The 27,777-nt window shown below is 39.9% G+C and overlaps 1 protein-coding gene and 1 non-coding gene across 2 annotated transcripts; one reads left to right on the top strand and one right to left on the bottom strand.

The window, feature by feature from the left end:
- zgc:171566 lies at positions 1-25,967 on the bottom strand. Its single transcript, XM_038291401.1, has 9 exons — positions 25,756-25,967; positions 24,148-24,262; positions 11,045-11,095; positions 9,057-9,141; positions 8,668-8,806; positions 5,824-5,930; positions 3,690-3,780; positions 1,948-2,085; positions 1-942 (listed from the first exon to the last, which is right to left on the bottom strand). The coding sequence occupies exons 1-9, from the start codon at positions 25,865-25,867 to the stop codon at positions 821-823; spliced, it is 960 nt and encodes a 319-aa protein (XP_038147329.1). The 5' UTR covers positions 25,868-25,967; the 3' UTR covers positions 1-820.
- Positions 12,405-12,457, top strand: LOC119787586. The gene has a single exon (XR_005281332.1). It is a non-coding gene; the product is annotated as a U7 small nuclear RNA (small nuclear RNA).
- Positions 25,968-27,777: the final 1,810 nt, after the last annotated feature.

Here is a 27,777-nt window from a genome sequence, read left to right as displayed (position 1 = left end):
GTATAGCCTACATGGAATGGGTGACAATAGCTGAATAAACTTTTGGCTCTCAAATGGTATCTGTGCCCTATTTATTGGTACTCGCCGATAGGATACCACCATCTTAGTGCTGGATCGGGGCCCCGCATGATACTGGTATCGATATCAGTGCAACAGTAGTTTTAACTTAATACTCGGAGCTCTGCGAGCGCTTCATTGGAAGCTGCTGCTGCCGAAGTGCATGCTGGGACAGCTATCAAAGTCAAGAATGGACAAATCTGCTTTGATGCATACTGGACATAGGGGCGTGAACAACATCCGGGTACTTGTCCGTTCTCTGACTTTTGCTCTTGTGAATTGGAAAAGTGCTAGGGCTGAGGTTAATGATGTTTTACGAGCACATGAGAACACAAAAGTAGACATACTGAGAAACGGCCATAGATTGAAACGGGCTAGCTTGGTTTGTTCAAAGATAGGAGTTCCAGAAGTCTCAAATCGACTAAATGAATTTTTTTTATATTTGCTTGAGATGGTTTTCGACTTCTTAAAAAAAGAGTAAAGGCAGTAAAGAGGAAATGGAAATACATTGGTCTAATAAGTTCTGATGTCATATTTACCTCAAATGACTGATCAGCTTAATGCTAGCATTAGCACTGAGTCAGATGATGGCGACCCCGCATACGCTCTATACTGCTTTGTCATTAGGATTTTTTTATGAGTATTTCCTCTAAAATACTTTGGTAATCTTTCTTCTAATGATGTGTGTGTTGAGCTAATTAAAGTGTTTTTTAGGAACTTTGACCAATCTGATCCAGATCCTTTAATGCCTCATCGACGTTCATCAATCGAAGTAATAGTTCTGAACAAAGATGGCGTTAGAGCCTCTGTAGACAGGAGAGAAGTTATAGATAAGAGCTTTGTCCTCTTCAGCAGGATTGGAGAACCGGTGCTGGCTCTTCATGGCTGGAGGGAAGACAAGGCCACTTTGACTGACTAAGATTATTGATTGGGCTAAAACAGAGGTTGGTGAAAACCTAGAGCAGGGGTCGGCAACCCGGAGAACAAACATTTCTGTCAACCAAAATGTGCATCATAGCCATAGATCAGTGGTCATATCCTGCAACACATGTTTTAGTGCCAGGCAAACAAAGCGGTGGGTGTGTCTCAGGCCATGGACACCAAAGGGGAAATAAAGGAAGGTAGCTGATGAGAACCGAGGATTTAAAGAAGAATGGAGCGAATCATTTGCTTTTATTACAATGTGGAAGGATTGCCTGCATGTTTGCTTTGGAATGAGTTTAAAAAATAAAATGAAACAGGCATTTCATGGGAAGGCTAAATATTCAGTTTCATATTTAAATTCAAAGATAGATTTAAGAAGTGGATTGCATCTCCCAACTCAACTGCTGCTGCTAGTTTGGTTGTAAGCATAGAAAACTATAGATAGAGATAGATTGAACAAGTAGCTCTCTGATGCAGGTAAGAAAGTTATCTTCCATTTTTTCCCCCCAAATCCTCAAAATAAAAATAAGACCAAGGAACGCTGGTGACGGAGGATGTGGGATTTCAGGGTTACAGAGCTCTGCTCTGATGGACGTCAGTTCCTGCTTGGTTCCTCGTGACTCAATCAACTCCTCCCAACAGAAACACATCCAATTCAATGCAACAATGCAATAAAACCTAAACTGCACAGTGAAGCGGTGCAAGCTGAACTCCACGCATTCACTGCTCCTTCATCACCTCATGTTACTATGCTCCAGGATTTAATTATGAACGCTTATTATATATTTAAGCCCACATAGTCCTTTTTTTATAGTGGGCTAATACACTTAGAGCCTGTTTTGCCATACAAGGCTCATAGGAGACTTTTACAGACAGATTCGTTTTTTGGTCCAATGTGGCTCTTTGGGCAGTTTGGGATGCCGACCCCTGATCTAGAAGTGTTCAAACTCTGGTTCTATACGTTACCTTCTGAGACGAAGAAGCTTCCAGTGTAGAAACTGACTCTCACAGCAGCGACGGTGTGAACCATGCCTGGTTTATCGATCCACTCAAAAGGACTCTTCTCTGGATGCCACTGCACTGCGTAGAATGGATACCGATACGCTGAGGAGGACCACGGACAGTGTTAGGAGGCTTTATGAGGACCGGCCTTTCATTTTAATCTAAAACCACAGACACCTTCTCCAGTTCTGAGAAAGACCTACACTGCAAAAAAATTTAATCTAAATGAGTCATTTTTTCTTAAAATAAGTGGATTTAAGTGAGACACTTTGCCAATGGACAAGACAATTTACACTTAAAATAAGAAAACACAATTGTATTGTCTTATTTCAAGTGAAAATAATTATCTAATTATCTTATTTTAAGACTAAAAATACTCATTCCATTGGCAAATTATCTTATTTACTTACTCAAATTAATGGTAAATACACTTAATTTAAGAATTTTTTTTCTAATTTTTAGATGGTTTTTGCAGTGTATAGAAGCCTGAACCATTCCCAGGCCACCACCCTACTGCATGTCCTAGGTCATCCATCCCTCTCCCTAATCACAGAGCTCCTCTTCCTCTCTCTAAGGGAGAAATCTCTCCATCCAGTCCACATCAGACCAGAATAGAATTTAAAATCCTCCTTCTCACATAAAAAAATGTCCAAGCTCCATCTGATATAAGATATATGATTGTTCCTTATTATCCTAACAGAGCACTTCGCTCTCAATCTGCAGGTTTACTAGTGGTTCCTAGAATTTCTAAAAGTAGAATGGGAGGCAGATCTTTTAGTTATCAGGCTCCTCTCCTGTGGAACCAACTACCAGTTTTAGTCCGTGAGGCAGACACCCTGTCTACTTTTAAGGCTAGGCTTAAAACTTTCCTTTTTGATAGAGTGGCTCAGGTTATATACGGCATATATATATATATATATATATATATATATATATATATATATATATATATATATATATATATATATATATATATATATATATATATATATATATATATATATATATATATATATATATATATGCTGTATATAATTATTTGCTCATGTTTATTTATTCAATAATTGAAGATTTTATTTTTTATTTTTCTGATATATGGTTTTATTAAAATAGGATTAATTAATTGCAGACCCCATGATAAACCTTGCGATCTGAGTCACAACCCTAACTTATAATTCTAAATAAGATTTAAAAAAAATTCTGAAAACTTTCTGCAGGAGTTAAGGTTTCCATAGGGTGTTGGCGCCATCTGGTGGACATCCATTTTATTGCATGATTTAATTCTCTCCAGTTATATCAGATGTTGAAATCATATAAAAGATCAAAGATCATTATTCCAGCAGGAATCTTATCCCAGAGGTTTGTTAGGATAAAATATCCTCATCCATTACTGCCATTACCATCAACAACAACCTAAATCATGAAATGGGAATAAAACATTCTTATCAAATAAACAAATTTAGCATAAAATAATTTTATTTATAATAATTAGCATTTATAAATGTATTTAGTACATGATTAAAGCATTAAACCTACAATTAATTTATTAAATGGACCATTAAATAAATAAAATGCATTTAAATAATGAACGAAATTGAATCCTTTACTTATAAAGAAATATGGGTGAAGTCTGTATTTTCAGAGGGCGTCTGGTTGGTTTAGGGGTCACAGGAATGTTGGGGAAGCACATTAATGAGGGACGCTACCTTCCATGGTGGAGATGAACTCTTTCTCTCCGTCGCTGTTGGTGGACAGAACTTTGTAGAACCTCTTCAGTTTGCCATTCCGGCTGTAGTTCTGTAAAGACAGATAATCCATTTGGATCCGTCCAACATCAACACAATCAGAACCTGTGTCGCTTCTTCTCATTATATTATATCATTTATTAACTTATAATCAGTTATACTGACAACGCAAAACATTTAAATGTAAGGCGGTCCATTTTTCTTACTTCCATTTGAGCTGATGAATCAGACAGTTTGACAAAAGAATCAGATGATTTATGTTTAAAATAAGAGCAATCAACTCCATTTTCCATCTTTTCAAGAGCATAAAATCTAATTATCTTATACAGTAGTAGCCATTCAAAGTTTCCCCACTTTCTTTGATGGGTCCCTGGCTGGTCCCCTACAATCTTTGTCCTAAAATATTCTTTCTGTCATGATTTGTGGACATTAATGTCTAAAGAGAAGCGCCATCTCCTGGTCACAGCTTGTAATTCAGTGAAAGGGTGGAGTCGGAGTAAAAAAATATGCAGGCCCAGGAGAAGGTCAGAGGCTGAAAGTTGGAGAGGAGTCTGCTGGGAGCTGCAGGGAAGTTGGCTGCCATTTAGTGGGCGTTTGCTTTGGAAGGGTCATTTTGAATGGCTGCTATTGTAAAGCAACATAAACTTTTTTTATCTGCAGATCATGTGACCTAGCTGCTCAGGTTAATATTTTAGGAAATGTTCATTTTTAGATCAGGATTGCAGTGTGTAGCTTTAACAATGATGTCACTCACTACAACAAATCAAATCTAAGTCAGTCCATTTTCGTAAATAAATATATATCAATTGTTTTTGGCAAATAAGTCAGACAATTTTCCAGTGATATAAAATTATTTACACATAAAATAAGGCAGGGAAACTCATAATTTCTAGCGTTGCTAAAAGGAGAATAAGATAATATTTTAGTTATTGGGCTTCTCTGCTTTTTTCAAATATTAACAACAAAGATTTGACCATAATTCAGCCACATTACAAAATAGGTATTTTGTTCTGTTTTTTTAGGCAGATAAGGCAGACAAATTTGCCAATAGAGGGAGATGATTTAAGCTTAAAAAAAGATCAAATGAACCATTTTTCTTATTTCAAGAGATTGAAATCCAATTATCTTATTATAAAGACAAAGATCATCTGCTTTACCTGCTTAAATTAAGGGCAAAAGGTTTATTTTAAGACATCTTTACTAATCAGGTTTTGCGGTACAACAGTAAAAATATGCTTTTCATTTTTAGACTGTTACGTATTAGAAGACTGGAGGCAGACATATAATAAAATTTCATATTTCCATCAGTTTTCTTGCTGTTTTTCATCCCTTCAATGACCTGAACAGAAGGTGTCTAAAAGGAAAACCAAAGCTACTGTTAGGCTTTATTTCAGTCACTGCAACAAAAATCCATGAAGTCCATTTTTTTCCTGTGATTTGAGCAGATAAATCACATAATCTGTTAATAGAATAAGATTATTTATGTTGAAATCTCATTTTATCGGTATCAAATCTCCCTCCATTGGTAGATCATCTGATTTAGGTGCTTAGATTAAGAGAATCCGTTTTTTTTGCATTGTCGTTCACATTTCCAAATATATGCGACTTGTATGTGATCCCTGTATGAACTGCATTCAAACAGCTTAATTGTCCCGCATGCACAGTGGAATGACATCACAGGCCAGTGTGCTGTGTTTACGGAAGTAAACGTGGATGTTAGAGCTGGAGCGCATCTAACGATCTTTCCCAGCCATAAAAACACAATCTTTTCAGTATAAATACTGCTTTCAGCATCATCGTCCGCCATGGTTGTTGTTTTTCCTGCCGCTTCTGTGTAGCAACATGCAGAAGTGACCCTTGTCGGGTATTAATGGCATACAGGTCTGATGACACTGGCCGTTCAGACACAGATCGCATTTAAAAAGATCAGATTCGTATCGGATTCATTGGAAAAAATCGGATCTGTGTTGTTCAGACTGTCATGAAAAGATCAGATCCAGGTCGGATGTAGGCAAAAACAATCGGATTTGGGTCACTTCATGCTGCAGTGTGAACGTAGCATTTGGGGGCATGGAGGTGAAAAAGCAATAAAAACCTGCATGGAGAGACTCCAGCTGTGGAAGTTGGAGGTGATGTTTTCATTGGCCAGAGACTGCAGCACATCTTTGGGGAAGTTCCTGAATAAGCGACTGGATTGGGCCACTGCAGGAGAAACAGCAAAACACAACCAAAGCTTATTTCAGAGACCTGATCCTTTCTACACAGAATAAAACAAAGGAAACGAGTGAAGGAAAAACGTCTCAACCAGGTTTTATTTTTTCCTTAGAAAACAAACAAAACTACTGATAAACCAACTAAACCAACCAATCTAATTTGGAAGTGTTTTTGTCTAATCTATATTTTTACCAGGGAAAACCAAAAGAAATTAGTCACATTAGCCAAAATTCTTCATAAGTATAATAACAACTTTCAAAAATCTGATGTGGGTATTGAACCACCAACCTTAGAATTGGAAGTCAGTGTCTTACAGCTGACTCCACCAACACTGATAAGTAGCGCAATAGTGCTTAACACTAAAGCTAAAACTGTATCCAGCGGCTTGCTCAGATTTTTATCATTACATTTTTAATCTAACTAAAATAGTTTGAACCAACTAGATTGGTTGTTTTTCCAACCAATCAATTCTTAGAATCTATCCAAACTCTTTCCACCTGACAGCAGTTCTCCTACAAACTCCCACATCTTGACTGAAAACTGAGGCTGTTTAAATGCCTGTTGAAGTTCCTGCGCTTCCTGAACCACTTCCTGAAGCGGCCACCTGGTATCACGGTAGCGAGGCTTCGGATCTCATCAATTTTGGCCCCTCCCCTAAATGAATCACGCCTCGACACGGGCTTCAGGGAAACGCCTTCGCCCGGAACTTAGGCAGGCATTTAAAGTCGTAGGGAAGCAGCCGTTCCAACCGTTGCATCTCCGAATTCTCCTGAGTTGTGCCCGATTTTACACGAGTGAATAAAGTGAATGTGATTGGTCGTCTATCTAGGGGGTGGGGTTGTTGTGGCGGAAGGTTCACAAGCACTTTGATTGTGGCCGGTGTAGGTACCAGATTGACTCGGGCTGCCAGATTGACTCGGGGGCCTGCGCCTTTTGATGACGTCACAATGCATAATTGTTTTAACGTTTGCGCAATTGCGCAAAACATTTTGATTGGTCTGGACAGCTTACTAAAGTAATTATAGCGGGGTGTAGGTTTTATTCGAAAGCGGGATTGCGGTTTGTAAACGGACAATTTTACGAAGAAATTCTCCATGGTCCCTGCGCCTTCCGATGACGTCACCGAATTCGCCATGGGCCTTGCGCCTCCCGATGACGTGACATTATGGCAACGCCACTCAAACAAACTACATTGAGCCCGCGGTCTGCATTGTTAACGAGAATAAATTCAGGAGAATGAAGCTAAAGGGATACAAAAAATAAACTTGTAATATTACAAAACCAAAAATACTACGAATACAAAGTATATTCAGAGATTAAAGTCCCTCTGATACTGTTTAAGTGACTGAGAAACTGCAGATTTGCCACATTTAAGATGGCGGACGCTCTGACGCATCTCAAAAGGCGCAGGCCCCCGAGTCAATCTGGCAACCCGAGTCAATCTGGTACCTACACCGGTTTCCCTATAGCATCTTGCTAACCAGTTAGCAACTTAGTGCTAGTAGGTTCCCAATGGGAAATTTCATTGGGACCAAGTAGCTCTAAATTGGTGACTTAGAAACGACGCTGTCAAGGAACGCTATGGACAGAGGAAACATGCAAGAGGAGGAGAGTTTTGTTTTTTGTCAATCAAAATGCTATGACTGAAAAATTTGATTGACAGATGATGGTTGATATATGATTGGCTGAATTTAGGAGCACAAGCTTACGTATAACTAACTGGCCTGCATAAAATAATGAAGAAAAAAAAAACAGATTTTAAGAGGATTTTTTTTTTTATAGAAATGTTCTAAATTTCAGGACAATATCATCTGATAACGAGTACATTTATATACATGTTTCAGCCAGAACGATTTGACATTTAGATATGATTTCCCTATGACATTAAAGAACATCAGGGTTCAGTCAAGATGTGGGAGTTTGTAGTTTGTAGAGTTTGACAGAGTTTGGATATATTCTAAAAATATGTTGGTGGGAAAAACAACCAACTAACAAAAGAAGCCAAACGACCAACCAAAGGGTTGGATCCGATCATCTATTTCAATTTGCATGTTTTCTAAACCAAAACAAGGCTTTGTTGGGCTACTGTAGAAAGTCTGGAAATCAAGGCTATTTCTGACATTTTGAATTAAAAAAGCTTCCTGAATGGGAAGCGAGTAGATTGGTAACCCCGCCTCCTGCTCTCTTCTATCTTGTCTGCTGTCATGATTCATGCAGCTATTATTTCATCCAAATGAAAAATGGAGAACAGATAAGCAGATCATGGCTTGTCTACAGTGAAAAGAAGGACTGGGTTATTTGCTTTGGCCTTTTTGGAAACACAGGAAGGAGCAATCAGCTAAGTGAGCTTAGTGCTTGGAAAAAATCTTTCATTCCTTTAGAGACAGCATGAAAAGTCAGCTGAGTACAAAACATAGAGAGGAAAACAACAAGAAAAGGGACAAAAAGAGAGGGACACAACCTAGAACAGATAATGGATGTTTGTTCTATTAACATTTCTCTATCTGTATTATGGGTCTTTTTTATGTCTTGTCTTCTCAATTTAGAGGGCCCCCTGCCAGTCTTTGCCTAGGGCCCCAAATTTCCTAAACCCGCCCTTGTTTATAAATATAATATAACTGAATGGAGCTGCAGTTTTTATCAGATGGCTGTAAAGAAAACTCCCTGTAAACCTGTAGGACTTTCCTTTCCACTTTCTCATATTTCTGCTGAATATTTACTCCACCTGGAGTGAGAAGGAGAGGCAAAGCCACGGCCTTGGTCTTGGTCAGGGTGAGCAGATTCTTCCGAGCCGTGAGGACAGAGAGCTGCTGGAAGCCCTGGCATGTCCCCCAGATAGGAAAGTAATCGCCCGCATCGTTGGCCTGAAGAAGGTGAGGAGAGGAAGAGTTAACAGGTCAGAACAAATGAGGGAGAAAGATTTTTGCTTCTATTGTTAGGTTTATTCAATGATGGCTTTTCATTCCGCTCCTGCTTGAATCTCTTTACTGTGTAGACTCAATTTCTATTTATTTGCAAACCCACATTTTCTGAATCCAACTATCCTGCAGCACAGCTGGATCAGATGTCAGAGAACATCTGGAGCTCAGCAGCCCGACGTCACAAACGTCTCACCTTCAAAGCCAAGTTGTAAAAGATCCTGGCGGCTCGACTGAACTGGGAGGTTTGGATGTCGACGTCTCCACCGGGAAGCAGCAGCCTGAAGGAGCACAGACGCCATCAATTCAGCCATAAAGCTGAGATTTAACACAATAAATGAAACTTTACTGAGTTAAGAACTGGATGGTGAATACTACTTATACTTCAGCGATAGTATCAAGATGTTACTTTATTGTTTCTTTTATACTATATCTGTTGGTTGTGCTGTTCTTTTTTAATCTGTTTGCAGGTGATTAGGCAGACTGAATATGTTTTATCGTTATCTCCCTTTTATCTCCTCTTTCTTTCATATTTTCACCTTTTTTTTCTCCCTTTCCTGTTCTACTTACATTGCAGTGTCCATATAATCTGTAATACTCCCTGCATGAATTATAATAAAGCTATTTATATGCTTAAATCAAGCGGAACACTATGGCAATAGCCGTACTGCTCAACTTGTGAAAGCAAGCTCTGTTGGGCTCTTTTTGGCATCAAGATATTGCCACATTACCAGAAGGGACACTGTTAGAAAAAAAAAAAAAAAAAGAGCTGGATGGTGAATAATTTCTCTAATATCTGTGCATTTAATTAATATGGCAGCAAACTGCTTATGTTCAATCAGCGTATTATGGAGTGAATTTTGTTCCTTTATTGTTTAACGCAGTTTTTGGGAATTAAACTCTGCAAAAACATTTTATCAACCAAAAAAAAAAAAAAAATGGTCTTAAGACAAATTTTCTGCTTGCTTTTCTCATATTTTGTTTATCTTTTATTTCTTAACTTCAGGAAATTTTTAATTTGCATTTCTTTCTTATTCTTATTGCATTTTTAATGTACATTTTATATATTTTAACGTTTAGTTTGTTCAAATTTTATTTATTATTTTCTGGAGGAAATAAATCAAAATACAAAAGCTGTAAAAATTCGGAAAAAAATCCCAACTGAAAAATAAATAATGAAACACTAAAAGCTTTACAAATGAATGAAATAAAAAAATCTGTTTTGTTTTTTTTGCTTCTTGCTTCAATTTATACAAGTTTCCTTAAAAAAAAAAACATGTTCTTCGCAAAAACAAATGGAAGAAAACTTCATATGTTTTAGTGAAAATGAAGAGATTTGGTTTATCATTTTTGCTTCCCCTAGTGGTATTAGGTGGGAACTGCAGAACTGCAAAAAAAAAAAAACAACTAAAGGCCTGGTTATCCTCCAGCAGCAGTTCTCGCGCACTTCGCTCTTCCAGCTTGTTCTTCTATTTTTCAATGCTGGTCATACAAACAAAACAAGCAGGAAATACGCATAATGTAGAGTGGATTTAGATTTGACCAATCAGAGGCCTCCTGTCTGCTGCAGCAACAATTTTGGAGAGGTGAAGCAGAGCCCTGGTAAATAGGAAGGGAAAGGAAGATGGCGATGCCCACATTCGGGTTTTAAGCAGGTTTTTAATGTAAGTTGCTGCACAGTTTTGATTTGGCAGGTGTGGATCCAGATGTGCGCCAAGAGGGGCCAGGCCCCCCACAGAACAGTCCTTGATTTCTAACAGCAACTGATGGTTCCTTGGATCCGTTTCCGGTTTTATTTTAGCTGTGATGTAAAAATCAAGGGTTTTCTTAATTGATTTTCATCTTATTTACGTTATGTTTTCTTTATTTATTTGATGCGTGATTCAAATATTAAATATATCAATAAAATCATTAAATCAATAAATATCCCCTTAAATTGAAAAAAATGCATTTAAAAAGATATAAAATCTCAAAATATAAAACTAAATTAACTTTCACAATAATAATATGAAAAAGTAATTAGAAAAGTAAAAAAAATGATAAATTATGTTGATTATATAGATCGATTGTGAGGTAATTTTGTGCATTTTAGGGTGTCACCAGTCTGTTTTTGCTTTTTTTATTTTTTATTTTTATTATTTTACTCTGGAAAAAGGTGAAGTGAGAAAACGAAAACCAACTCACCCGTTTATGGAGTTGAATATCTTTATATATTCTTCTTCTGTGCGATTGATTCTGCGGGGAAAAAACACAAATAGAGAAACAGTTTATTTATAAAAAGGATTTCTAGGGCTAAATCTAAGGAGTATTTAGCAAATCGATTAATCTGTTGATTATTTTTTTGATTAATTTATTAATAATTGGTGCCTTAAAGAAGATTTTTTATTAAATTAAACCAGTTGGAACTAAAACTTTTCCACTTGAGAAGTTCTGGATAGCGCATATTGACATTTTTTTTTTTTTATTTTACAATAAATACTGTTTATATTTTTCTGTAAAATGTTGGTATGATTACTGCTCTAAGTGGATCGCTCTGTCAGCTAATAGCATGTTTTACAGTCTCTATACTTTAGTTAACGATTAATCAGTTACTAAATTAGTGGATATTATTTCAATAATCGATTAACCAGATTAATTGTTTCAGCCATAAGGGTTGAACTGCACATTCATGGATGTAGAAGGAAATATAGTGCGATTATAAAAGCTCAATTCTAACCAAAAGGTTTTTGAATCAAACCTTTTTCATATTTCTTTTTCTATCTTTGAGCCTAAACTCTATAGGAGGACGGGAGGTGGGATTAGGGGACCCATTGAAAGGCTTGGATTTATGACCTCAAACTACAGGAAGTGCTATACGATCGAATCAACCTGTTTTTCAGTGTAGTCCTGTTTCTCTGACTATGACTGGCTGGATGTGCTTCATCCTCTACAATAGGAGCTGGCTCGGAGCTCGTCTGCCTGGCTGTGTTTTTCCTGGATGGGGCCGCCTTTACAGCTGCTTTTTGTATCTCTACTTCTGTCTCCTTGAACCCCAGTCAGCCTCAGCAGATGGCCGCTCACACTGAGCCTGGTTCTGCTGAAGGTTTCTTCCTGTTAAAAAGGAGTTTTTCCTCTCCACTGTCGCTACAAGCATGCTCAGTGTGAGGGATTGTATTCGAGTCAATGTAATCAACAGGTTTCCCTTAGATAGAAAACTTTGAATCAATCTGCCTGTATGATCTGGTGAACTGTAAAGTGCCTTGAGATGACATGTGTTGTGAATTGGCTCCATATAAATAAACTGAATTGAATTGCAAATCACAAATAAAATCTAGATATTTGTATAAAAACACTTTCAGATTGATTATTAATTCATTAATTGATTGAGCAATATGTATACTAAAACATCAAAAACTGGCAAAGCTTTTGAGATATTTCCCTGTTTCAGTAAAGGGGTGTGGCCTATCATCACAGACTCCGCCCACATTGAGTTCAACTGCAGCACCATGACTTGAAACGCTGTCAGTTGGATAGAGGAGAGAGGAGATGAGCATCTCATGTCAAGGAATCTTGCTCTTTTGTGTTTTTCCAGAAGGACTCCTATAAAAGGAGTCCCACCATCAATATGTTGAAGACAAACCAATAATTAATGATGGTGAGATGAAGTCTCATGAGGCATTGAACTGTTTGGCCAAATTGCTTCAATGATTGCCACAGCTCATGAGGCTTCATGTGAACATGTCACCACCTACTGGTGCAGGGCAGAACCACAGTTTATAATAAATTCTGTGATTGTTTTTGCAAATGTTTTTCTGTTTTTCCCCTTTTAAGTTCCCTTGAAATTGTTAATGGTTGGTGTGTATAATAAAATCTTTTGTAAGTTTTTTTTTTTAAGTGTAAAAAATTATGTGCACCAATAATTTAAGGTGCACAGTTTTTCTGCCATTTTAGTGAAATAAACTCAAGCAGACAGTGAAAGTGTTTGTGCAAATTGGGCAATGACGAACAAAATGAAAGGTGTTAGTCATTTTTATTCAAACATGATAGTTTTTCCAAGTTTTTTGGTTTTAATCATGTTGGAAGTTGAATCTTTTGACTAAACCGACACTAATTTTCCCAATCTATATTTTTACTCGGGCAAAACAATGCAAATTAGTCTCATCAGCCAAAATAATTAAGTTTAATCGCAACTTTCAAAAGACGAAGACAGGTCTTGAACCGTCAACCTCTAGAGTGAGAGCCTGTCTCTTACAGACAACACCACTCACGTAGATAGTTTGAACGTGTTAACACTGGCTGTGCCTGGTGGTTTGCTCAAATTTTGATCATTACATTGTTTATTCAAGCCAAATTAGCTTTAGCAACTAGATTGGTTGGAAAAACAACCAGTTTATTCTTAGAATCTATCCAAACTTTATCCAGCTGAGAGCAGCTCTCCTCCAAACTCCCACATCTTGAATGAACACTGAGGCTGTTTAGATGCCTGTCAAAATTCTTGCGCTTCCCGAACCACTTACCGAAGTGGTCACATGGTATCACGGTAGCGAGGCCTCGGACGTCGTCAATTTTGGCCCCTCCTCTAAATGAATCACAGCTCGACACACGCTTCGGGGAAACGCCCCCTCCATTACTCTACACACGCCTTGAAGCCTCGGCTCATCTCATTACATCACTACTAATAATGTTTTTATCTGCTTTAGAGAAATCCTGTGTCACAGAGAATCAGTTCCTGTTCTGGTCATTAAAGGCCCTCATTCACTCTGAGTGTCTGTAGGGTTTCCATTTTCCACTTGATAAAACAAAGAACATTAAGCACTGACTGAGTATGTGGGATTTCGGAGTAACACCGATGTGTTGGTGCATGCGTGGAGCCCATAGGGCAAAACACTGTATCGGTGCGCGTGTCGTTTCCACAAAGTCGTGACCGATACAGGAGTTGTTTCTAACCGACTGACTTAATAAACTATGTTTTAAAACATTTCTTTCAACATGATGCATCAGTGGAAAAAAAAAAGTTTAATCTTTTGCGGTTTTTCATTAAAATTATCAAGAATTTTGGAGGAGGCTAAAAGGAATAGGAACGTTTTAGCCATAGCGTTTTTTTATTTATTTAAATTTTCTCGTTGAGTCATCCTTTTCCTCTCAGTTATCACTCAACTCAGAAATCCCTTTCAGGTAAATCATTCATTCGTTCATTTTGATTTGGTATGAAGAGTAAAATGTAAACTAAAATACCAAAATATGGCAAAACTTTTGAGATATTTTCCTATTACAGTTAAAGGGGTGTGGCCTATCATCACAGACTCCGCCCACATTGAGCTCAACTGCAGCACCATGACCTTAAACGCTGTCAGCTGGATAGAGCAGACAGGAGATGAGCGTCTCATGTCAGGGAATCTTGCTCTTTTGTGTTTTTCTAGAAGGACTCCTATAAAAGGAGTCCTACCATCAATATGTTGAAGACAAACTAAAAATGCTTCTATCTGCTTTAAAGAAATTCTCTGTCACAGAGAATCAGTTCCTGTTCGGGTCATTGAAAGTACTTATTCATTCTGAGTGTCTGTAGGCAGCTGATCACACGCCGTCCTGCCCCACCAGCAGCCAGAGAGAGCAACCTGAGAACGATCGTTCTGAAGGGTTTTCATTTTCCACTCGATAAAACAAAGAACGTTAATGATTATCAGGATGGTTTAACTTAAATAATTAAGCTTAACTGCTACCTTAAAAACATGAGTTAACTTTTAAGAAAAGGTTTCACTCAACTCAGGAGGGAAAGTTGTCAAAGTTTCTCAGTTAATTTACTGCAGCCTCAGTTCCACTGCCCTCTGAAACCGATCCGTGACGAGTTCGGACCGAGCTTGGATCAGTTCACCGTGCCGTTCACGACCACGCTAGCACGGTTCCTCACCTCCTAGTGGCGATCTATGGTACTACTGCTCTCTAGAATGTAAACAAGCAGGGGCGGCACCCGTAACATTCAGGAAGTTATGTTTTGTTATCTTTGTGATATTTCATTGTTTGCAGAGAGTCAGGCGAAGAAGGCAGCCTTTGGTGGATTTACCTGACAGAGTCGGCTTTAGGGAAGTGGATACGACAAACGATAGTCTACTCCACTGCATGAAAAGTGGGATTTTCGTCAATATGCGGCACTGTAGGTTGTCGTGGAACTTCGGGTTAGCGGCAGTTTACGACAATTTGCAGGCTTCGCCGAAAACTCCCGTAAATTGTCAGAAATTGACGTGGACTCTCTTAGGCAGTGTCCCCCCCCCCCCCCCCCCCCCCCCCCCCATGGAATTCTAGGGGAGGCTTTAACATGTAAATGAACATGCTGTGAGCTATACAAATGCAAACCAGAGTTGCAGGGGGGGGGTTTACCCCAAGTGACATCTTTCTGGGTAAGAAAATCTCTGATACAAAGAGATCAGGCTCAGTATAGCCTCTTACATTTTAGCTGGAATTGATTTATTTATTTAAAGTATAGAGACCAAAACAGATCTTTAGCTGACAGAGCAATACATTTAGAGCAGTAATTATAAAAAAAAAAAATAGCATTTAAGATAAAAAATAAAATGTTGTCTGTCAATATGCTCAATTCACAATTACTTAAGTGGAAAAGTTTCAAGAAATGAGTCTGAGATGATTTACTTTATAACATGGCGCATTATCCTGTTGGAAGTAGCCATCAGAAGATTGGTACACTGTGGTCATAAGGTCCGGCCAGGTCAAGATCCGCAATTGCAATCGCACCAAACAGGAAAAAGAACATCGACAAATTCCGGTTCGTCAAATTAAAATATAGCAGCAACAGATCGGTGACTAGAAATTATAGCACAATTCTTATATAAAAAAAAAAAACTAACACCGTTTATTTAAATGATTGGATCCAAACTATTGGTTATTCACCAACGAGGAAGCAGATTTCTCATCTCCATCAAAATATTTATTTTATACCAAGGGACTTAAACTTTAATCAAATCCATTCAAAAGAAACTTCTTATTACAGGAATGAAAAGAGATGCTGAGTTTGGAAGTAGTGAACAAGTTCATTAAAAAAAAAGCAGTTTTGAATTATCCTTATCCCCGTTACAAAAATCTACATATATATTTGGGCAGAAACTGAACATATGCTGGATGATGGTGGGATTTTTTTAATATGTCATATTAAATTAAGCGCTCACAGGGTTCATACAGGAATGAGTGACTCTAATTTAATGCTATTTTAATGCTATTTGAAATGATTTTAATGCCATCATCAAGAACCATGTACACAAGTTATTAGTGTACATGAAATATGAGGGCGCTGCAAGCAGAGTTCCATGACTCCTGTATGTATGTAAACACACACACACACATATATACGTATATATATATCCTCTAGCTTTTTCTCCGCCTGGAGCGATATAATATATCTGACGAAATTGTTTTTATAAGCATTTTTTATTAAAGAATTATAAATACTTCGATAAACATATTTAAATAATTTTAGTGCCAATTAAGGCCTTGATAAAAAAAAAAAAAAAGAATGATTTTTTAATTATTTTTATTGATCCGCGGACACCCTGGTTCATGCTCTGTACGATCTCCAAGAAACTCAGAGCGGCGGGGCTGGATCCACAGTGGAGGATGGATGCTTTGCTTTGTGCAGGCGGTCTGGAGCGGAGAATGGGGGATTTCGGGGTAAAACTCCTCTTGGACGCGATGGCGACTGCATCGAACAAGACGAACTCAAAGAAGAGATGCTAGTGGTAAATATATGTTCGATTACTGCCTGCTAAGCTAAAAGCGGCCTAGCCTGAGCTACGGCTAATAGCGGCTAATAGTAGCCTTGCAAGAACAAGCTTTATTAAAGTGTATTTTTTGTGATTTACAGGAAGCAGTACGCCGTCTTAACAACTCGGAGACTAATTGCAGGCGCTATGAACCGGAGCAAGGGTAAGATTTAAAGAATATGCTTTCATTCTGCGGTAAAAGGAAATGGATACGGATGGATACCGATCATAGCTGTACATTTTGTTTTCACAGACCTCCCATCTCGGCAAGTCCAGATTTGCATGATGTTGATAAAGATGACATTGTGTGTAAGTGACTTGTTTTAATGTTTTCTCCTTCCTTGTTACTCTGACTTGCGTTTGATTTTTTATTTATACCACTCTCATTTAATTGTTTTCCAGCTGCCTGTAAGACGTATTTTCAGATGGTACGCAGGAGCTTCAGATATACGCTGCCAGCCACACGCTGCGTGCGGAGGCTATCTGCTCGGAGTCGGGCCAGAAGAAAGAGGGTAAGACTTTATTTGGTGACTATTTTTCAGGTGCATTAATAGATGTGTTGTGTCCATACGCAGTGCGCTGATTCATTGTTTTTTTTTTCAGCTGCTGAAAGCGAGGCAGAGTGTGCTAGCAGATGAGGAAGTGGAACTCTGGAAGTCCGCCTTCCTCGGCGGTGTCTCTGGATGGATTGTACGGTCGCCGCCATTTCGTAGGCCGGATCTCACTGAACTCTGTGTTAAGCTGCAGTCCCGGTTAGAAGTGATGCCGAAGTACAGGGCCACGCACAGTAGGCGTCTGCACATCGGACCTGCCTCGGAGGGAATGCTGCCAGTTACCTCCAACCCCGAGGAAGCAAACGGACCGTTCACAGACTTTTAATTTTTAGAAACGCATGTGTTTGGATACGCGTTGTATATAGTTGTGTGTGTTTTAATAAAGCTCTTTCTTTGCATAAACAGCTTCCTGGCAAATCTTCATTTCCTGTATAAATTCATTCATGTCCTTGATGTTAGCATAATAATTGTGTAGTAGTGTAGGATAACATAAATACACACCATATGAATGAATAAATATATGAATGAATAAATAAATATATATATATATATATATATATGAATAAATATATATATGTAAATTTATATGTAAATATATATATATGCCAACCAATCACGAGCGACTTTACTTGTTTAAAAAGAAGTGGTTCCGTCCAATACTCGGTAAGAAAATTAAAGCCTGGCGTGGCCACGTGTGGTTTTGCTGCCAATCACGAGCGATTTCATTTGTTTGAGAATAGTGGTTTCAGCCAATACTGAGAAGGTTATTCAAGCCAGACCTGGCCAGCCGCGCGGGTTTGCTGCATTCATATGCTAATTAGGGCCATTAGTACAGCTGATCGCTCTCCACATACGTCATGGTCCGTTTCCGACAATTTGTGGCACTACAAACGTGCACAAGCACGGGTTGCAAATTGTCGGAAACTGACGAAAATCAGGCAGATCTGCGGGAGTTTACGGGGGTTTACGGGGACGAAAATCTCACTTTTCATGCAGTGCTCAGGGCTTACAGACGCAGGAAACAATGACAGACGTTGAGGTTCATCACACTGCTAAGCAGAATCATCACTGGAAATCATGTGGTGTGGTAGGAAGCTAGTATTATGAATGTGTGAAATTTCATGATTACAAAGGCTGACTGTAAGGAGATGACGCAGTCTGCTCACGCACTCTTCGTTATCTGAGAACTGAGCCAGATCTGAACCGTGCCGAGAACTAGTACCATGTCAGCGCCTGTAGGTTGTGTCTGGTGCGGCGCGGGTCAGTTGGCGTGTCATGTACACTCAACAGTTACATTGGTTACCATGCTCAGACCGATCTTAGCATGGTTTCGGAAGAGTAGAGGAAATGGGGCCTTTAAGTTGAGGTAACTACTCATGTTACTGTATCCATTCAGAAAAATGTACAACTTATATCCGTTAAACTGGAAATGATTCATGCTTTCAACTCAATTCAGTCACAGCTGATACCTAATTATTTACCAGCTGTATGTTAAAGGGACACTATGCAACATTTTTCAGTTAATTAATCTGTTCCATAACGTTTTGGATGATTAAATGAGTCATTTCAGGTTGAACAAAGGTATTCTCGGCCGCCCTGGTGGTCTGTGGGGGAAATACTGCACTTGCAACTGCAGGAGCACCGACCCGCACCCACAGGCTCAGAAATCTCGTGAGAGTCAGTCTTGCTTTACGGCGAGAACTGCTACACCCCCCAGTTAAAAGCATTCTCGTTGCTAGCACAGTGGCGATCTTTGTGCAGTTATGCTACGTTCACGCAGCAAAAGCAGCAAAATCGCGTCTGCTGCTTCCTTTTTGCTGCTTGTACCAGTTAGTTCTGACTCGTGGCTGAAGCAGCTTTGCTGCTCCGGCTGTGTCTGAGGCGCGTTGGGCGGAGCTTCACTATCCTTTCTCTGCCTTGCAGCTATATTTGCTGTGATCAGTGGGAATAAAGTAGTTTTAATATGTGTTTAAGTGAGAAAATACACCTGAAAACGTAATCAGTGCAGTCAGTTCATTCAGATTATTATCCTGCCTTCAATATTTTTTCTGTCGGAGCCGCTCAGACCCCCACATACCAGCGGGGCGCCAACAGTATGGATCCCTTCATCAGCAGCGGTTCACCGCGGCAGCTGGTAGGTGTTTTTCATCTAAATAATCCAAACTGCATATTCTGCCGGCAGATTTCTGCATTTTAAGTTAATTTAGGCGTCAATAAACTGTTTAAGAGGAGAGATCATCAGCGCTGTGTCTCTCTCCCTGCGTTAAACGCACCCGACGCGCTGCTTCAGCTGCTCAGACGTGCTGCGCCTGGTGCTCAAAACGCGCCGCGGGACCTTTTGTTGCGCCTTGACGCGCGTCAACCATTGACTTTGCATGTAAACTCGCTGCTTCTGTCGCGCCAGCTACGTCCAGTGTGAACGCAGCGTTAGTCATTCGCTGCTAAGCTCAAAACAACCGCGCCTGGCTTGACGGAGAAACCAGGAGAACAGCTGTGCATATTTACGACAGTGCACTTTTACTTTCGCCCTCTGGAGGGAGCCTCACTGGAAAATCAACACCGGTTGCATAGTGTACCTTTAAATTTAGTACAACTAATTGAAACAACTCAGAATCCTGCATTATGTTTTGGAAATGTTCTTTAAATATGAGTCTTCACGTCCTGAGGAGATCAGCAGTGATGTTATGAGATGAGCAGAGACTTCGAGATGTGTGTCGAGTAATGGAGGGGTCGTTTCCCCGAAGCGCGTGTCGAGGCGTGATTCATTTAGAGGAGGGGCCAAAATTGATGACGTCCGAGGCCTCGCTACCGTGAAACCACGTGACCGCTTCGGTAAGTGGTTCAGAATGCGCAAGAATTTAGACAGGCATCAAAACAGCCTCAGTGTTCAGTTAAGATGTGGGAGTTTGGAGTAGAGCTGCTCTTAGCTGGATAAAGTTTGGATAGATTCTAATAATAGATTGGTTGTTTTTCCAACCAATCTAGTTTCTAATTTGGTTGGAATAAACAATGTAATTATCAAAATTTGAGCAAACCACCAGACAAAGCCAGTGTTAACACGTCAATGATAAGAAGTATTTTCTCCTGAGTGAGATCAGCTACATAGGTGGCGTCAGCTGTAAGAGTCAGGCTCCCACTCTAGAGGTTGACGGTTCAAGTCCTGTCTTTGACTTTTGAAAATTTCGATTACACCTAATTATTTTGGCTGATGAGACTAATTTGCATTGTTTTGCCCGAGTAAAAATATAGATTGGGAAAATTAGGTCGGTTTAGTCAAAAGATTGGTTGAACACAACTTCCAACCTGATTAAAACCAAAAAACGTGGAAAATCTATCATGTTTGAATAAAAATGACTATCACCTTTCATTTTGCTCATCATTGCCCAATTTGCACAAACACTTTCACTGTCTGTTTTGACCTTATTTTTACTAAAATGGCAGAAAAACTGTGCACCTTAAATCATTATTCTCTTCTAAGACATTTTACAGTCATAAAAAAAAACTTTATTTATTGTACAGGCCAATCATTATCAATTTCAAAGTAACTTAAAAGGGGGAAAAATGAGAAACTACTGCAAAAAAAAAAATCACTGATTTTATTACAAACTGTAGTTCTGCACTCCACCAGTAGGTGGTGACATGTTCACATGAAACCTCATGAACTGTGTGGATCGTTGAAGCAATAGACCTTTTTCACACTTCCGGGTTTTAAAGCGGATGTGGGGTTGGACAACTTCCGGTGGCTATAGCGTTAGCATAAAAGTCTAAGAAAATGGCTCAGTCTCGGCGCAGTTGTTTTTGTTCTGTACCTGGTTGTTCATGTGGGGCAAGAAAACAGCCATATCTGTCCTATCATGCATTCCCACAGATTATGTTGCAACCGCAACAGAAACATAAAACAAATAGTAACAACTGAACAGGAAAATGTTAGAATAAGCTCTAAGTAGTCCAGAAGTCGTACGTGAAATTTCTTCAGCCGTCAAACAAGCCAAACGGCTTTCTGACTGTTTCAAACCTGCAGCTTGTGCGGTTCCTCATTTTTCTTCATGGATCTGAAGCATCTAGCTCTGACAACTACCTGCCCCTCGACAATATTTGACACTACAGGCATGCAGAAGTAAAGCATAGTTTCAACATCAAGCATCATCTAGAATCTCAGAACTAACATAACATTCTAGCATGCTGTTTTTCACAAACTATAGTGGCAAACAAATTTCAGAATGTCAAAATATAACTGAAAAGTTTAAACTATGTCCGTCTCCAATATTCCACATAATTTAGATACTAAGTTAGGCTTCATTACGATGTTTGTGTAGCTCATATCTTGCAGCTAGCGGTTAGCTCGCTAAGCTACGTCTCTTCTTACCTTGATAGCTGTGGATATATTCTTCGTGGAAGAACTTGTATCCTTTCACAGATTTGTTGGTGGGGGGATTCGCCGCAGCGATTTCCTCCGCATCCGCGAAAGAAAGTGTTGGCAAACTAAGTAAGGATGACGAAAAGCACCGGAGGAGAGACATTTTTCAGAGTAAAACAGGAAGTGCTCCAGCCCTTTCAGACGCAGCTTCCGGTTGTCGTGAAAAAGGTCTATTTGGCCAAACGGTTCAATGCCTCATGAGGCTTCATCTCACCATCACTACTCTGAGTGTCTGTAGGCAGCTGATCACACGCCTTCCTGCTCCACCAGCAGTCAGAGAGAGCAACCTGAGAGGGATCGTTCTGAAGGGTTTTCATTTTCCACTTGATAAAACAAAGAACATTAATGATTATCAGGATGGTTTAGCTTAAATAATTAAGCTTAACTGCTGCCTTAAAAACATGAGTTAACTTTTAAGAAAAGGTTCCACACAACCAGGGCCGGCCAGAGGCATATGCGAACTAAGCGGCTGCTTGCTCACCAGGAGGCCCCAAGTAGGAGGGGCCCGAAAACAACTGACAGGTAGTAGTGACGGGTCCAGTAACACCGATGCGTTGGTGCATGCGTGGAGCCCAATCATATTTAAATATCAAATCATTCTGGCTTAAACATGTATATACACTCACCGGCCACTTAAACGCTTAATTTCTAAGCAGCCAATCCCATGGCGGCAACTCAGTGCATTTAGGCATGTAGACATGGTCAAGACAACCTCCTGCAGTTCAAACCGTGCATCAGTATGGGGAAGAAAGGTGATTTGAGTGACTTTGAACGTGGCATGATTGTTGGTGCCAGAAGGGCTCCAGAAGGGTATTTCAGAAACTGCTGATCTACTGGGATTTTCACGCACAACCATCTCTAGGGCTTACAGAGAATGGTCCGAAAAAGAAAAAACATCCAGTGAGCGGCAGTTCTGTGGGCGGAAATGCCTTGTTGATGCCAGAGGTCAGAGGAGAATGGCCAGACTGGTTGGAGCTGATAGAAGGGCAACAGTGACTCAAATAACCACCCGTTACAACCAAGGTGGGCAGAAGAGCATCTCTGAACGCACAGTACGTGGAACTTTGAGGCAGATGGGCTACAGCAGCAGAAGACCACACCGGGTGCCACTCCTTTCAGCTAAGAACAGGAAACTGAGGCTACAATTTGCACAAGCTCATGGAAATTGGACAATAGAAGATTGGAAAAACGTTGCCTGGTCTGATGAGTCTCGATTTCTGCTGCGACATTCGGATGGTAGGGTCAGAATTTGGCGTCTACAACATGAAAGCATGGATCCATCCTGCCTTGTATTAACGGTTCAGGCTGGTGGTGGTGGTGTCATGGTTTGGGGAATATTTTCTTGGCACTCTTTAGGCCCCTTGGTACCAATTGTTGCAACGCCACAGCCTACCTGAGTATTGTTGCTGACCATGTCCATCCCTTTATGACCACAATGTACCCAACTTCTGATGGCTACTTTCAGCAGGATAATGCGCCATGTCATAAAGCTGGAATCATCTCAGACTGGTTTCTTGAACATGACAATGAGTTCACTGTACTCAAATGGCCTCCACAGTCACCAGATCTCAATCCAATAGAGCATCTTTGGGATGTGGTGGAACGGGAGATTCGCATCATGGATGTGCAGCCGACAAATCTGCGGCAACTGTGTGATGCCATCATGTCAATATGGACCAAACTCCCTGAGGAATGCTTCCAGCACCTTGTTGAATCTATGCCACCAAGAATTGAGGCAGTTCTGAAGGCAAAAGGGGGTCCAACCCGTTACTAGCATGGGGTACCTAATAAAGTGGCCGGTGAGTGTAAATGTGCTCTTTAACAGACATAACAGATATTGTCCCAAAATTTAGAAAATATCTATTTAAAATTGTAAAGTGTTCGTGCAAATCAGGCAATGATGAGCAAAATAAAAGGTGTTAGTCATTTTTATTTAACATAAAAGTTTTTCCACAGTTTGTGGTTTTAATCGGGTTGGAAGTTAAATGTTCTACCAATCTAATCTACACATTAGCCTAAATACTGAAATATAATCACAGCTTTCAAGTCAAAGGTAGATCTTGAACCATCAACCTCAGGAATGAAAGTCAATGACTTACAGCCAATGCCAACAACATTGACAAGTGTTCAGCAGACAGCAATAGTGCTTAACACTGAAGTTACAACTGTATCCAGTGGCTTGCTCAGATTTTGATCAATATATTGTATAATCTAACTAAAATGGTTTAACCAACTAGATTGGTTGTTTTTCCAACCAATCTATTCTTAGAATCAATCCAAACTATCCACCTGACAGCAGCTCTCCTACAAACTCCCACATCTTGACTGAATACTGAGGCTGTTTAAATGCCTGTTGTGCTTTGTGGAGTACATGATGGCTAGTTGAGGATGTTGGGTTTTACAGCAGTGCTGTTGCCCCCCCTCCCTGCTGCGGCTGCAGGTGGATCAGCGTCTCACCGGCTCACAGTGGTAGTTTTCATATCAGGGGAAACATAAGAATGGCGCCTGTATTTTTAAATCCAAAGGAAACCCAGACAGCTGGGATGTTTGGGGCTGGAGCTACGTTACCTGATGGGAACAACCCTGGCTCCAGCACTCTCCAGGAATTTGATGTAGGAAGCAGCAATGTAGGAGGAACCACGAGCAAAGCGGTCCTCAGGAAGGTTTTCTTGTGCTAAAACACCTGGAGAGAACACCATGAGACATGCAAATGCTGAGTCACTGTCCCAAAAAAAAAAAAAAAAAAAAAAGAGTCATCCTGAATCATCGTGCAGAAAGCATTTAATTACATCCTTTAAAACCACAGTAAAACAGAACAGGGACAGTTCTGGATTCAAACTGGCTTAGAAAATGTTTGTAAATAGTTTTCCCCTTCATTGTGACATTAAGAGAATCAAACTTATTTTTATTAACTAAAGAATCACAAAGAAGTTTCTAATTTAATTTAATCGCTGCAATCATTGTAATACAGAGCAACACCATGACTTGCTAATGAGTTGCAATAATATCCGCATGTAGTTCCTCTGAGCAATGACACTGCTGACCACAATGACTGGGGGTTTAACTCGGCTCTGCTGCTGTACTGGACCTAAACTCAGGGGGGGGTTTATCATTAGGCAATACTAGGCAGTCTTAAGTTCCTGGGGGCCCCATTAAACTCTGTTTACATGTATGGTTAATACAACTATTCCTTATTTCTGCACATTAATTATGTTTTTGATAAAAATCCTTTCACTAAAATGCCATCAGAATGCCCCCCCCCCCCTTCAGTGTCCACCATATTGAATCAGTCCATTTGCTGCACATTCAGAAAGTTCCAAACAGACAGCAGCAAACCATTTGAAAACAAACGATGCAAAGAGCAGCGTTGCCAACTTAGCGCTTTTTATCGCTATTTAGCGACTTTTCTGACCCCTCTAGTATTTTTATTTAAAAAAAGAGCCTAGTACCAAAATTTAGTGACTTTTTTCTGCTTCTTGAGGCTTTGGCAACAACATCTAAAAGCAGCGAACTTTGCTCTCCAGAGCGAGTACATTGGTAACCCCGCCTCCTGCTCTCCTCTATCTTGTCTGCTGTCATGATTCATGCAGCTATTATTTCATCCAAATGAAAAATGGAGAACAGATAAGCAGATCATGGCTTGTCTACAGTGAAAAGAAGGACTGGGTTATTTACTTTTGCCATTTTGAAAAAACAGGAAGGAGCAATCAGCTAAGTGAGCTTAGTGCTTGGAAACAATCTTTCATTCCTTTAGAGACAGCATGAAAAGTCAGCTGAGTACAAAACATAGAGAGGAAAACAACAAGAAAGGGGACAAGAAGAGAGGGACACAACCTAGAACAAATAATGTATGTCTATTCTATTAACATTTCTGCTATCCATAGGGCCCCATGCCTGTTTTTGCCTAGGGCCCCAAATTTCCTAAATCTGCCCCTGCTTAAACTTCATAAACTTCCTCATCAGTCTTTCAACCAATCAGTAAGAAAACATTTATAACAAGGTGATACTTGGTTTCGGTTGATTAAAGGATAGAAAGCCTTTTTAACTTCCTCCTGCAGCGCCCCCCTCTCCTCCCCTCTGGAACATTCCCGAATTATTACATAACATCTCTGATAATGCTGCAGATGAAGCTGCGGGGCCCTTTTTCCACATGGAGAAGCAAACAAAAGCTTTTACCGATGATCGGTCGCTCGTTGAGCTGCTGGATTCTGGCCGCGGCGCACAGAACCGGTCCGAACCACAGGTGGAGCAACAGAACCATGGAGAGCGCAGCGGCTGGAGCGCGCATGGTGGGGGGGGGGGACTGAGCCTGACGGGATGAAGGCTCCTCAGCCCGGAGGAAAGGAGAGAAGGATCCGCTACTGACTGACTGACTGAAGCTGGAGGAGGAACATCCTCACCTCCCTGTCTGCGTCACTGCAGCACGTGTCCAAAACAGGTACTCTGCACGTGGAGGGAGGGGCCCAGAAACCGAGCAGAAATAGAAGGTTTAAAGGAGAAGTTCAGTCATTTTCAGAATACAAACTTCTTAAAGTAATTTAAATATGAAATTATTACATTCTGTTCAATAAATGATCAGTGTTTTTAATTCAGAGTAATTTTTATTTGAATGTGCTTTACTGGAGGCATCCATGTTTGTCAAAGAACACTACTGCCACCTACTGGTTAGTGACGTCACGGTGCGGTATCGGCTGTTGATCAAGTCCCAGTGCTGTATCTGGTGTTTGTCACAACGCGCTATTATCCAAGTCATCTTGAAAACATTCTTCTTCCAAATGTTGGCTACATATTACGGGTTTTTTCTCTGGTCAGAAGTTCGATGGCAAATCCTCCCTCTTCAAGTTGGCGATCCAACGACCAACCCGTCCGTGGAGGATCAGGAATCAGAAAGGTGGAATAACTCTTTTTTTTCACTTTTACCCGATGTATTCCAGCATCCAGCTGCCATGCACGTGGGCATTGTCAGTTTCACTATAGCTCTGGTGAATTTCAATGGTGAAGTCCTCTGGAAATCTTCAATAATTGTTGTTGATTGCAGATGTGTCTAGTAGTTCCCATTGATTTAGCTTGTAAAGCGGGGAGAATGACGCTAGGCTTACCGCACCGTGACGTCACTGCCGCTGTTCTGTCAGTTGAGCATAACCAGTCAGACCAGCATACCCATCGTCAATAACTGTTTATCCTTTTAGTTTATCCCTTTAATTTTGTAAGTACATTAAACTTTAAACTACTTCAACAGGCTCTAGTGGGACCCCCAGGCCGGCTTAGAGACATAGTCCTTCCAGCGTTTCCTGGGCCTTCCTCTTTCCAATATGACATGCCTGGAACGGCCAGGCCAGGAAGCATCCGGAACAGATGCCAGAGCCACCTCAGCTGGCTCCTATCGACGTGGAGGAGCATCGACTCTACTCCGAGCTCGTCCCGGGTAACTGAGCTCCTCACCTGATTTAAAATATTGCGCCCAGCCCAGCGGAGTAACTCATTTTGGCATTTTGTATTTGCAATCTTGTCCTTTTGGTAGTCATGGCGAGATGAAGCCTAATGAGGAATTTAACCTTTTGGCCAAATTGCTTCAACGATCCCCACAGTTCATGAAGCTTCATGGGAAAATGTCACCACCTACTGGTGGATCGCAGAACTACAGTTAGCAATATAAACTGATTATTTTGCAGTTGGTTTTCTTGTTGTTTTTTTTCTCATTTAAGTTTCTTTGAAATTGTTACTAATCGGTGTGAACAATAAAAGCTTTTGTGACTTTTGTTGTGTGTAAAATGTCTTAGAAGAGAACAATAATTTAAGGCACAACGTTTTTCTGCCATTTTGGTGAAATAAGCTCAAGCAGACAGTTAAAGTGTTTGTTCGAATTGGGCAGTGATGAACAAAATGATATATAATATAATCAATTTTTTTTGCAATTGTTTTTCTTGTTTTTTTTCCCATGTAAGTTCCTTTGAAATCTTTAGTGATTGGTATGTATAATGAAAGTATTTGTACAAAATGAAAGATGTTAATAATTTCTATTCAAACATAATAGTTTTTCCATGGTTTTTGGTTTTAATCAGGTATTTATGTTTTTTGTTCAACCAATCTTTTGGCTAAACCAACCAATCTAATTTGGCAGTGTTTGTACCTAATCTATATTTGTACCAGGGCAAAAATACAAAGTAGTAAAATACCGAGATGTGGAAGTTCATCTCT

This window comes from Cyprinodon tularosa, unplaced genomic scaffold, assembly GCF_016077235.1.
Source record: "Cyprinodon tularosa strain WSP-4 unplaced genomic scaffold, ASM1607723v1 ctg3, whole genome shotgun sequence".
Lineage (NCBI taxonomy): Eukaryota > Metazoa > Chordata > Actinopteri > Cyprinodontiformes > Cyprinodontidae > Cyprinodon > Cyprinodon tularosa.
The sequence above is the reverse complement of the archived record's forward strand: the minus strand, read 5'-3'. Positions and strand labels throughout refer to the sequence as shown.

What these genes read in the sequence shown, in the direction of transcription:
- zgc:171566 (XM_038291401.1), bottom strand. Translation starts at nt 25,867, where the DNA reads ATGCGCGCTCCAGCCGCTGCGCTCTCCATGGTTCTGTTGCTCCACCTG. An exon ending in CAACGAGCGACCGATCATCG is followed by an intron (nt 24,263 to 25,755) that starts GTAAAAGCTTTT and finishes TGTTCTCTCCAG; the next exon opens with GTGTTTTAGCACAAGAAAAC. An exon ending in ATATTCAACTCCATAAACGG is followed by an intron (nt 9,142 to 11,044) that starts GTGAGTTGGTTT and finishes GTGCTCCTTCAG; the next exon opens with GCTGCTGCTTCCCGGTGGAG.